General features: G+C 45.1%; 1 protein-coding gene across 8 annotated transcripts in view; it reads right to left on the minus strand.

Annotated features, from left to right (window-relative positions):
• LOC142879306 (growth factor receptor-bound protein 10-like) overlaps positions 1-11,224 on the minus strand; it is a 65,631-nt gene extending 54,407 nt beyond the window's left edge. For 6 of the 8 annotated variants that reach the window (XM_076012484.1, XM_076012477.1, XM_076012479.1 and 3 more), the window contains exon 1: positions 11,091-11,224. In XM_076012484.1, the coding sequence (XP_075868599.1) occupies positions 11,091-11,112 (22 nt within the window). In that variant the 5' untranslated portion in view covers positions 11,113-11,224. Of the gene's footprint in view, positions 1-10,331; positions 10,731-11,090 lie in introns of those variants that run through there. The other 2 variants (XM_076012482.1, XM_076012480.1) reach the window with 2 other exon arrangements.
• Positions 11,225-12,625: the final 1,401 nt, after the last annotated feature.

Raw genomic sequence — 12,625 nt, forward strand, 5'->3', positions numbered from 1 at the left:
AAACTGCCGATTTGACATCAAATGAGTTCAACCTTCCTGCGTCGCAGGTGTAAACTTTTGCTTCACAGTGTGTGATTAAACTAGGCGAGAGGCTCCGGCGTTCCGTATCGCATTAAAATGCCTGGCGGGCCCGGTTTCAAAGTGCTCATATGTGCCACGGTGACTCTCGCTGACTGATATATTGACCAAACACACATGCACCTTTTGCCTAATTGCTTAATTGCTCCCTGACATAATAAAAAGCCATTCCAGTCCTGGGGATTAGACCCCTCTCAAAGCCCTTTGATTTGATTTCTTCCACTTGAACGGTGCACTGAAACTCAACCCTCCCTCGACTTGACAGTGCAATTACTGTAGAAGAAGGCAGACTTCGGGGGGGTGCGGCTGCTGTACCAAGCCGTGAGGTGACAGCATCTGGATTAATTAAAGTGATTTATTTTCCACTTTTTTCCTCTCATTTTTTTTTTTGCCCAGACTTGCGCGGTACGAACGTCAACCGGTGGACTTCAAACGGAATGTCGTTTGTCAAACCTGTGCTGAATCTTAAGTCCTGTGCGGTGCAGAAAATACAAGATTTTCCACAAACGTGTTCTGTCCTTGGATTTTTAGCGACCTCATTCTGATGTCAAGGGAGCGACCCTCTTTGAAAAACCTTTTCAAGAGCAGCTACAGTGGTGCAAACCTCTTTCCAGGCATGATGTATTGCACATGTTAATAAGACAGGACCTTAATCGTTGTGATTGATTGTCAATGTCACGCAAGTTTTACAGTGACTGCCGGGGCCATAAATCGCCGCTGGAAAAACATTTGTGCACTAAAAAGGAAAAAAAAAAAATAAAAAAAAAGTGGTCTGCAACGTGACATGTGTGTGATTTGTAGTTAATAAGCAAGAACACTGTTTACGCGGCAGCACGCCTGAACCAATAAGTCAGAGAACGCTGCACAATTAGTCATCTCAGATTCTTTTTAACCCAGAGGTCGGCGTTGACAGCGAAAGCCGTCACTACAGTAAAACTTCACGACCTGCTTTCGGATTTTAATTTTGACGCTTGCATTTTTGAAGCCTGAGCTCTGTGGCCAAACGGCTACAGTCCGTGGGCTGGAAGGGGAGGCACGTAGTGGCTGAATCACATGTAGTCGGACCAGCGGTTAATGCGCCAATATCTGCTTACATCTCAAAAGGTCCAGCTTTAATATCCCGAGGTGATAAGCCCCGCTGAGGCGAGGTCTGGACTCATCACAAACCTGGGCTATTTTAAGTAAAGTCTGGTTGCGACAGTACAAACATCTCCCTCAACGCTTCTCCTCTCCTGCATGATGGCTATATTGATCCAGACAGGGCCTTATTCTGACCTTTGAAAGAGCGGTCACATGACACATTTTAAATCCAGGCTACGACTCCTCCAAACATTGAAAAAAAAAAAAAAGGGTTTACTACACCCGTCCCGTCAATAAGCTGAGCTAATGAGTCTGAAGCAAAAAAAAAAAAATCCAAAATGGCAATGGTAACCTTTTAACCTCGAAGCCTGTATGTAGGCCAAGCCTAAAAATAATTGTGTCTTGAGAGCTCCATTGCCAAAAATGCCTTTTAAAGATAACCCGACACGCCAGATGGCATGTTTTGCATTTCCATGGGATACATTTCAAAATGTGAAACTGAGAAGGAGCCCCACAACATTTGGAGTGTTTTGTCTGTCACCTTCGAACGAGCAAATCAGATTACCGCCAATAAAGACGGCTGTTATTATGTCCTGCTGGTAGCTGCTGACCGTGTCTTCCATTCACCTCGGAAGTCATAATTCTGAGATAGGGGTGACGCCACTTTTACGATGCTCCATTAGGATGGCGGAAAAGCAAGAGAGAAGCGTCTAGTGTTGTCATTAGCAATGTTAGCTGACGCCACCGATCAGGAGGCAAGATGATGGCCAAGAGCACCAACACATTAAATGTACTGGTAGATGGATGTAGCACACTACCTCCCGAGTAACCTTTTAAAGACATAAAACACTACAATGGAGTTTTTAAATCAACGTAAAGGGGGCTGCCGTGCTCATTGTCAAGCCAACTTTATGACCTGAAATTCACACTTAATGTGGAGCGAATTGCATCAAGACTTTGCAGCCAGTAAAGATTTGCTTCTATAGCCGTGTTTCCATTAAAGTTTTTTGCAATTTGCACAATTCTAGGGTTAATGGAAACGCAACTTATGATAAGTTCAATAAGCCTCCATTATAATTGTTAGTATGTTTCAATCAATGATTCAAAATTGGGAAAGCACTAATGATGTGGGATAATATGAATAATGTTTGCTTGGTTCTGGGGTTGAGAGCTCATGGCAAAAAAAAAAAAAAACTGAAAATATAAGAGAAACAATCCAGCGCAATAAGATCAGAACTTTTAGAATACAGAGGTTATGTCAGTATAAAAAGAAAACTTTTTCAATAATGTTTTTCAGTTTCATTTGTACTTGAAGTGAACTTGCTGGCACCAACCAAAAGGCCACATCTGCTCTGCTTTGCAGCTGTACCAACTGTGTTGCCTATGTGTGCATAATTGCAAAATGTGTTCATCTCAATCAACTTGAGTTCAGCTGATTGGACTGGACACAGCTTAGCGCAGGGTTGTTCAGCTCTGCTCAGTCATCTATGGAATGCAACGGCACATTTCGTACATTTAGGTGCAATAAGTGGGAACCCTGACTTTGTGAAATGGCACATTATTGATTTGGAGAGTCGGCGAGGGCACAACGGCAGATTGCATGTGCAGGCATAAGCATGCATAAGCAAAACACACGCACGCACACACACACACAGATTGTAAGCTTCCTACTCAGGTATCACGGGGTCAAAAGGAGACTTTTTAATGCCTTTGCAGGTCAGGCAGTGTCAGGGAACAAAGTGTTCCATCAGCTTCACCCTGGAGTGGAGGTCTGCACTAGACTCCTCCTGCTGGTTTGACATTTGTGACCTGCAAGTGCTGCAAATGCACAATCCTGTTGTCACTAGGATTACTTGTGTTTAGTCATATTTATTCTGTGCGCCACACCTAACAGCGAGAGGACGCTCTAAGCCTTTGAAATCACAAGTGAAAAAGCAAAACAAAAAAAATGCTTAGAATCTGAATAAAACAATAATAAATGAATACACTGGATGTATTCATTTATTATTACCATTATGAAGGCACCAAGTATGATACATGTCAGGAAAGAACATCATGGATCTTATCCGGTTTCCACAATAGTAAATGTCATTACTCGTAGTCAAAATTTTACAAAGGATGCCAGATAAATTCTTCATGTGAGTGCTAACCCATGTTGCAGTCGAGCCCAAAGAACAAGCTGCACAACTACCCTGCAAACTGATGCCCTTCCCCAGCCTCCCCCTTCCCCTTCCCAACCTTTTATTCATACCCTGTACCCATATTAATTCAAGAGACAATGTTTTCAACTTTGTGTCTGAAGAACTTGTGTAGAACTCAATGCATGAGGAGGGGCCAATTATTGGTGAGGATATTACCTCACCCCGTGAGTTACCCACACTCCCCTGAGTGAGCCAACCTATGCATGTTAAACCACAAGTGCCATTGGTGGAACTATTGCCTGTTCTATTGAACTGTGTAACAACAGGCCTCAGGGTTCCCACCAGCCACATCCCCGGAGGCAACCGTCGACACGAGGACGATTGTGAGCCTGCAAATGACAAATCATCTTGAACTTTGAAACCAAAATAATATGTTCAAGTAGTTAGTAACACCAAGAACTAATGACTGGAATGACCTCGATCTAAAGTGACCACTGGCAGATTTTAAAACTTTTGTAATTCAACCAATTCCTACAAAAAGAAAAAAATGCCATTTAAGTCAACAGTGTGGGGCGACGGCTCATTGTGCGTCAGCGAGAGGCGGCAGAAACAGAGCATCTCTGTCCTCTGTTTTTAATCAGCCGATTAGATGGTAGTCACTCCTCACTGGATGTGCTTGTTGCACATGTTGATTAGTCATTAATTGGCAGCTTTCATTATTTGAGAGCAGCAGCGTAAAGTGGGGCTATAAGAGAGGGCCTGATGTCATGCCGGGGGAGGCTGAATAGCACCAGTCTATGAGAGAAAGGCCTTTTGGAATGGTGGACAGTGCCTAATTGGATGAAGATTTCATTGGGCTGCTTGGAAGAACTGGTCTTATGCAATGGCAGAGATGAATGGATGGAGCTTGAGAGCAATTGTGCTTGTGCACAAGTTGGCCGCAACGGTGGCCCCCCGAAGGCTGCGCTAGATGGGACGCCACTTTTTTTTTTTCGTTTTGTTTGTTTGTTTGTTTTTACATCTGCCGCTGCCCACAACTTCTCGTCGACGACGCTGCAGAGCACACGGAAATATCTCGAGTAGACAGAGATGGTAAAAGCAGTGTTTGGCTGTTGCGCGAGTCGCAAGCAGGACTTATTGTTCAGGTACTTACGTTAAAGAATGCTAACAAGGTTGGCTGGCTGGCTGGCTGAGAAAGGGATCATATCAATAAGGGCTCAATCTAAGTCTTAACCCCTAAGTACCAAAGTGCAACACTGAGCCGTAATCACATCCCAGTACGAAACCAGTGGAACCAGAGTGAAGAAAACACAATTTGCAGTGACAAAACACACACGCATGCGTGGCCAAGCGCTGCTATATTCAGAGCGTGAGAGGGAATCGGGACAGAGGTTGAACACAGTGCTGTATTTCAAGAAGTGAAAAATGCCTGCATTGTTCTCGTTCGCACTGGGAAATGTTTCTGGGAGAGGGGGAAAAAAAGAAGAAGCCCTTTTTGTTTTTTTTAATCGCGCCACACATCTACCAGCAGCAACTAGCCATGGCTTGTTTTGATTTTGCGTCGCAGATTTTCGCCGCTGAGACACAGATCAACAGCAGGACACGGAGATAAAGACAGCAAACCTGGGAGAGGAGGGACAACAAAGAAGAGCAAGATGAAGACGACTGCAGAGGAGATAAAAACGAGAGGTGACAGATTCATTTAAAGACGAAGCGCAAATGTGTTTTGTGATACACCATCATGTATTTGCAGTGCATTGCCAGCACTCAACACAGCAACCAAGCATTTTAGTTAAATCCAACAGAAAGTCTGAAAAAGATAATGAGACCGGTTTTCTGCCAACACACCAAACTGACCAAATACACAGCAGCGAGAATCTGCTGTGCACTTCTGCAGGTAAAACAAGCAAGCGTTGCATCAACCCAGGTCACATGTGGAGAGTCGGGTTTGTGCAGGTCCATATTTACAGTACAGGGGAGGAGGGAGAAGAATAACACCTATGCGTCTCTGCGTTTTTTTTTCCTCCCCCTGGAGAGAAAAAAAAAAAGACTCCTTACAAGGCAGAACATGATTACTCAGCGGTTACAGCGAAGAAGGAACATAAAACATTGATCGGGCTGCGCTGTCAACAATAATTGATACCATTAGGGAACTTGAGGTTTGTTGCTTTCTTTGGGGCCAGGTATTCAGGAAATGAACCACCGCTTTGACATTTTGGACGGGAGAAAAGTGCAAGTGCCTAGAAAATTATGCCCGATTATGCAACTGAGACCACATCCAGCGAGGCCAAAGCAAACTACAGCAACTGCCGCACCTTCAGCGGATCACTTTTTTTCTGACCAGGCCAGCTGAGCGTTTTTGGCGCAGGGAGCAAAGTTTCCGACTCTGCCCGAGTCCTGAATCAGTGGACTGACGTGAACGGTGCTGCAGTCCCCCCCCCCAGCAGCATTGGGTTAATGGTGTCATGACATCAGGGAGGAGGTATTAACAGTGCATAAGCCCCGACTAACTAGTGCTGAATGACTGCTGGCTGACGCAAGACCCAATGGAATGCTGCCTAGAGCACGGCCGCAAGCTCTTATAGCACCAAAATCAGCTCTGAGGGGATATCTCCCCCTCCCCCCCTCTCCCTGTGGATGGCAAGTGAAATGTAAGCACACTATTGACATATTGCTAAGCCTTAAGAGAAAGCCAGAACAACAAATGCAGGTCACACTACACGCCCTGTTCATCAAGGTATAAAACAGCACATAATTACATACACAGCCACCTCATGCTCATCTTATGTATACCATTGGTGTATGAATGTGTGTGTGAATGTGTGAATGAGAGGCCTTTATAAATCGCTTTGGGGTACCGTGAAGGTGCTGGAAAAGCGCTATATAAGTGCAGTCCATTTACAATCAGTTTTCCTTAGTATACGCTAAAGAATAGGCTTGGGCAAACTTTTTGACTGGTGGGCCACAATGGGTTCTAAAATTTGACAGAGGTGCTGGTGCAGGAGCAGATGAAGGGAGTGTTGTGGTAATCTACCTCATAGGAGATAAAATACATCATGGGATGTGTAGAAAACGTGTTTTAATGCCAATCGAAAACGAACAAAAGCGTGCCAACGGAATATGTGTCTTTGAAGCCCCACGGTGTTTAGCTCTTTATTGAAATAACTCTGAAAACATTGGAAAAAATGAATGTAATACAGCCATTTTATCAATCACATACTCTTAATATAATTTCTTCAAGTTTGGCAGGCTGGATTAAAAGCCTTAACAGGCCGTAGTTTGCCCACTCCTGCTCTATGAGTTGCTTCAGCCCAGATTGTTGAGTAAAAAGGTTAACGCAGCCTCACATGTACGTATGTGTGAGCAAAAGTCCACAAGTGACACAGATTTTGCTTATGTATGTAAATCTACAAACCAAATTTCATGTGGAAACCCGCATGCCAGTTGCACAACTAAGTGGATTTTCCAACAAGGGTTCTCTCTGCACAGAAATCTGAACGCAAGTCTGAATTCTGGACAAGTTAAGTGTATATTTATTGTAGGTATAATTATGTGCAACATGTGCAGTCAGCAGCCCCGTAGTCTTGCAGAGTTCATGCCCCATCATGCCTTGTGCTTACTGAGCATGGACTTGAAATAGCACAACTGGTGCTGGGGGGCGGGGGGGTGTGGTGGTGGTGGTGGTGTGGGGAGGGGGGTTAAAGAAACCGCTGCTGGAGCGGTTGCTATGTGCACAGAGATGTGACCGCAACATAATTAAATGAAAGAAAGCAGGAAATAATGGGCAGGGGCACGTAAAAGAGAGTTCCTCTTTGCTAACGATGGGGAGACAGAGGAGAGGCCACGAGACGCAGCAGCCGCTTTAAATCCAACTGCATCTAAGAGGTTAAACTGTAGGGCATGGCGCATGTGGGTGCCAAGTGCTTCACTGGGAGGCGGACGCACGGAGTGGAAAATCAGGGAGACATCTTTTATTTAGTGGACTTTTAGCATTAATTCAACGACAAGGAGCTGAATGGATAAGAAATGCATGCGCCTAGAAGCACGGAAACGCAACGCAAGACGGGGTTTCACCTGGGGTTTCTTTATCGCAGAGATTCCATCTACAGAATGCAAAGGTCAGCAGTTCTGCCTAAGGGATCAACACCTCACTTGGGCCTTCATATGTATACTGGGACGTGGCAACCAGACGTCAATCCTATTCCAACTAATTGGCCGGACTGTGCTTCGCTTGAGCTACTGACGATGCTTGTTTGTTCAGTGAGAACTTGTTTGTGAGGGTCTGACGCAATGTGAATCAGGTTGTTCGTCATGAAACAGGCCTACAGTTCTTTATCTGCTTCTGCAAGTGGCTCATCGTTGCGTACGGCATCGTTCATGCAGGCTAGTTTCAGATTTAATGTCAACAGTCACATGGGGAAATGGGCGTCAGCCATCGAGAAGGTCACATCACAAAATACTTAAAGAGAACAACCTGTTAAGTTTCAAAAGTTACTATTATATTACTATTACTTCAAAAAAGTTTTTAACATTTTTAACTTTAAAAATGTGCTTTCACAGTAGCATTGTGCAGCTCTCCCTCTGCGTCTGGAGTCAAGCTCCCACTAGGAGCTTTTATCTGCATTCAAAACACATAGTCCAAAGTCGATAGTTCCCAGAATCATAAATTTGGGTAGTTACGCAACTTTCTGCAGAGCCCACATGCAGCCAATAAAGGAATTGATTTGGAAGAGAGCCCAAGTGACAGGGCAGATTAGGCTATCTATGAAAAGTTGCTTTGTCAAGACATTTTCACAGTATATCAGATTAGATAATGATCAGGCTCACCCTCGCTTGCTCTCCCCAACTGAGCCTTTCTATCGCCGTCCTCATTAAACGTCGTATTTTTCAAAGTGTTGTGTCACTGAGGCGTTCGTTTACGTTATTGACTTGGGGATTTGTGCTGCAGTGGGTCATCAATAAAACTAATGACACAAAGAGCGCAAAAGAAATCTGAGAGCTAAACGGGAGAGTTAAATGTCCTCATAGCATGGCTACATTAAAGGCTTTTGGAGAAAATAAGGCTCGCTTGATATTTTCACCTCAAGCAACCCAGGGGAGATTCAGTTAAGTTAAGTTAATATACGATGTTAAGTCGAGCTCGCTTTCCTGTCACAGCATACAAACATGAATTGCAATCAGCAGACCGACATACACCAAACTCTGTAACAGTAGCTGTCAATAGCCCTTCTTAGGTACACTAGTATGGGAGACCTTTCTTCAGCCAACTTTGTCAATACACAATGGCAAGTCTAAACCTCGTGAGTCGCGCTTGCATTGGGGTAGCTGAGTGCTAAAAAAAAACCCAAAAAAAACAACATATTTATCTCATTTTGCGATTGCGCTGGTATTGGTGTGCAGCTGGCAAAGATATCCTTACATTGCCCTTACAGGCCCTGTACATTGAAATAGGTAAGCTGGCTGTGAACATAAAGTATATCCAACGGCATGGAATTCCTCCCAGTCGCTCCAAAAACACAGGCCTTGCTCATGCACTTGCTATGACACAGATGCCGCTCCATATCCAACAGAAACACCGAAATGGCATATTTCAGTCAGGGGAAAAAAATGCTTCCCATCACAACGTCCGACTAAACCCAACACGGTGTGATTTCACTCAAACATGTTTACAAAGCATATGAAAAGTCTGCCTTCGGCTGAATTAGCTTAACAAAATACATACATTTATTATATTTTACATGTAAAATAAGCCAGTGTAATTGTATCTTTGCTTAGCCATAACGGTTGCAACTCAAGTCCACAGCCCTAATAACACACTTCGCATCAATCCCAACAAAATCCTGCTGTTCTTTTCCAACGGTCAAGGCTACACAGGCTTAAAAGTAAATAAGACGAGTCTCATCCCCATATTGAGGAACCAGTGGAACCATTAAGAGGAACCCCACACTCCACCCCACTGTGTACACCACTGCAGTGAGGGCTTCAAGACCGTCCCTGGGAAAACGCCTGACAATACATACATTTATCATAATTTATATGTAAAATAAAGCCATGTAGGTGTATCTTGACTGAGCCATAACGGTTGCACCTCGGTCTACAGTCCTAACAACACAGTTCACATCAATCCCAACAAAAACATGCTGATTTTTTTTTTTTCCAACATTCAAGGATACACAACCTTAAAAGTAAGCAAGACAAGTTTCATCCCCATACTGAGAAACCAGTGGAACCATTAAGAGAAACCCCACCCCCACACCTCACCCCACTACGTGCACCACTGCAGTGAGGGCTTCGCGACCGTCCCTGGGAAAACGCCTCTTTTCTCAGCCCTCCATCCTCTCTCCCCAACCCCCAAAGCAAACGCTGCCAAAAAGGATAAGGCGATAAGGCGACACTGGCCAAACTGGCGGCGGCTGAGTTGAGGGCTGGGGCGGGGAGCAGGGGAGAGGAGAGTCCCGCCGCCGGGTAGAGAGCAGGCTCTGTGTCGCTCGCTGTGGACTGGTGTTACGCAACTGTAAACAAGGCAGGCTGTTTGGGATCAAAACTACTGTTCCCGGAGAGACTCTCTCTCTCGGCGCGCGCGCGCGCGTGCGTGTGTGTGCGTGTGCGTGTAAGCGAGCTGGGCAGCACACGCGTTCGAAAACCGGCGGAAGCAGGAACGAAATAATAATAATATTTATTTATTAAAAAAAAAAATAATAAAATAAAAAAAATAAATAAACGCCTGCTTGCGGTGCAACAACCCGACGAACCAACTTGTCCCGGGAGTTGAGTGACCGGATGCGGACACTGTCGAGCCAGGGTCCCGGCTCGAGCGCTTCCAGCACGGTGCGTCCATGTGTTCGGGACGCCGCCGTAAAAGCAGAGCAAAGCAGATCAAAGCAAAAGTAAAGGGCGTGCGTGCCTGTATGTGTGTGAGTGTATGTGTCATCACAACAAGCGCCATAAAGTTTTAATACGAGCGCTCCACAAGGCGGCTCGGCTCGCTCGTCCCCGGCGGTGGCGGCGGCAGCGGCGGCGGTGTGCACTCACCTCGGAGCCCGGGTCGCTGGTTGGGAAGGTTGCGAAGCGTCAACAACAACAACAACAACAACAACAACACCGGCAACACAACCGGGGTGGAGTGGTGGTGGTGCAGGAGGGAGGGGAGTGAGAAAAAGACCCCTCAAAAAAGCAGCAGGGAGCAGCGGTGAGGAGGTCTGGAGGGGTTCAACTCGGCGGCGGCGGCAGCGGATCACGCCACCGTGGCCCACATTCCCGGACTGGCCGCGCAGAGACACGGGTGAGCAGGAGGAGGAGGTGGTGGAGAACACAGTGGCCGTGAAGTACTGCAAGGCAGCTCATCACATGCGGCCCGGGACGACACACACTCGCACGCACACGCACCTACAAGCATGCATTTGAACATACACACACGCACACGCTCGGTAACTCACTCACGCAAGCGAGAAACTCCTCCTCTTCGGGCAAGACCACGCCCACGTACGATGGGTGATTAATGCGGCGTTCACGTCTTATGGGAATAAGGGCGTGTTCGGTGTGTGTGTTTTTATTTTTCTTCTTCTACGACTACTACTTTTTCTTATTTTTCTTTCCCCCCCCCCCCCAGTTGTACGAGTTTGTGTGTCTGGGGACAAAGCTTCCACAAGTCAGGCTCGAAATAAAGATTCTGCTTCTCGAGAAGTTGAACTGGTTTGTTTTCAAACTTGCATAACGAAAGAAAAAAAAACATTGATTATAGATATGCGGGTTTTTTTTTTTAAGACCACTTTCAGAGGAAAGAATACAGACCTGTCATCTTGCATGGGTCCATCGGTAGTGACACTAGATTGAAAAAAATGACATCTGAATTTCGTCCCTCTGCTTTCAGAACTTCAAAGTGGGTTCGGCTTGTTTAAATGCACAGCTGCCTCTAATTACTCATCACTCAATCAAGTTTTAGGGAGACTGGCTTTGAAACTCAGTATTGTTTGTTATTTGGAGGACACCTTGCACCACGGTGATGTGTTTTTCCACTTCCACTTTACTTTTTTATCCGACCGAGTTTATTCCGTGCACTAAACAAGATTGATTTTTATATGTACGGGTCCCTGCCTTGCTCGCTGCAAGACAATCATTGATTCCTGCTGAGTGTAAAGAGTTAGAACGATTTGACCTGGCTGTTCTACATTTACTGCAATATTCATTTGGCGCCATATTTCAAATCTAAACTTTTTTTTTTGTTATAGTTATTCTGGTTTGGTTTTATTTTTTTCTCAGATGTTTAAACCTCGAGGTGTTGTTCCACTAGTTTCCTTTGGCTTTCTCTCTGCAGTGATTCTATTTTAGAAAGACGTGATGCTGCTTTAATGGCATGTATGATTGGAGAATCACATAGTGCCGATATGCTTTTAAGAGCTCAGCTCAGCATCTAAGAAAGCATATTGCAAAAATAGCTGTTTTCTTATGGTCTTCTGTCTTGCACCAGCTATGATGTGAGCAGAGCCACGTACAGGCCTCCTTTAGATAAGCCACAATGTTGCCCCTTTTCACAAGTGGATTCCATCTTTATGTAGGTAAAAATGTTTGTTTTTAGTGAAGGATAAAATTATATATTCTCCATTTACACACACACACACACACACACACACACACACACACACACACACACAAACAGAGCATGTTGAATATTACACACTGGACCTTTAAAGGACCATGAAGAAACATGACTTCAGTACGCAGTGAGATATCACAACACCGCTGGTCTCTATGAGTTCTATATTGCACAATGTGTGTGTATGTGTGTGTTCAAATCTTATTGCACCAGAGTTACCTTCCCCTTCGCTGGTGTGTTTTCGTCCCCGCTGAGCTATGTAACAGATGGTATTGCATAAGAGGTATGATGGAGAACAACATGAGGAGGTTGACAGTGTGTGTGTGCGCGCCTTTGTAATGTAGACCGCTAATCAGCTAAGTCCGAATAATATGGACTAAATGCATGCGTGAGCCCTTGAGTGGAGAAACAACAACTGTCTCGAGTAATTATGCAGTGGTAGTTCAGACACGCAGGCGCTGCAACGACGGAGAACAAAAAAAGAAAATGGGAGTCTGAAGTGCAAAAGGTCATCAGAGTTGAAATTTCAATGTGTGTGTGGATTAGCGCGACAGGGGTTCTCACGCTGTGTCCCCACATTGCGCCACTCTTATTCATAACAAAGCGTTCACGACTTTAAGTTGCCGCACACATCGTGTCGATCTCACCTCATCAGACATTCAGCATCACACAGGGTGGCGTCCCCTTCTGTTCGGATTGATTGATCAGATGCGTAAGCAGACGAGCCAACGCT

This window comes from Nelusetta ayraudi, unplaced genomic scaffold (genome assembly GCF_046127955.1).
Source record: "Nelusetta ayraudi isolate G7.1 ecotype Tasmania unplaced genomic scaffold, CSIRO-AGI_Nayr_v1 ptg000136l, whole genome shotgun sequence".
Classification (NCBI taxonomy): domain Eukaryota; kingdom Metazoa; phylum Chordata; class Actinopteri; order Tetraodontiformes; family Monacanthidae; genus Nelusetta; species Nelusetta ayraudi.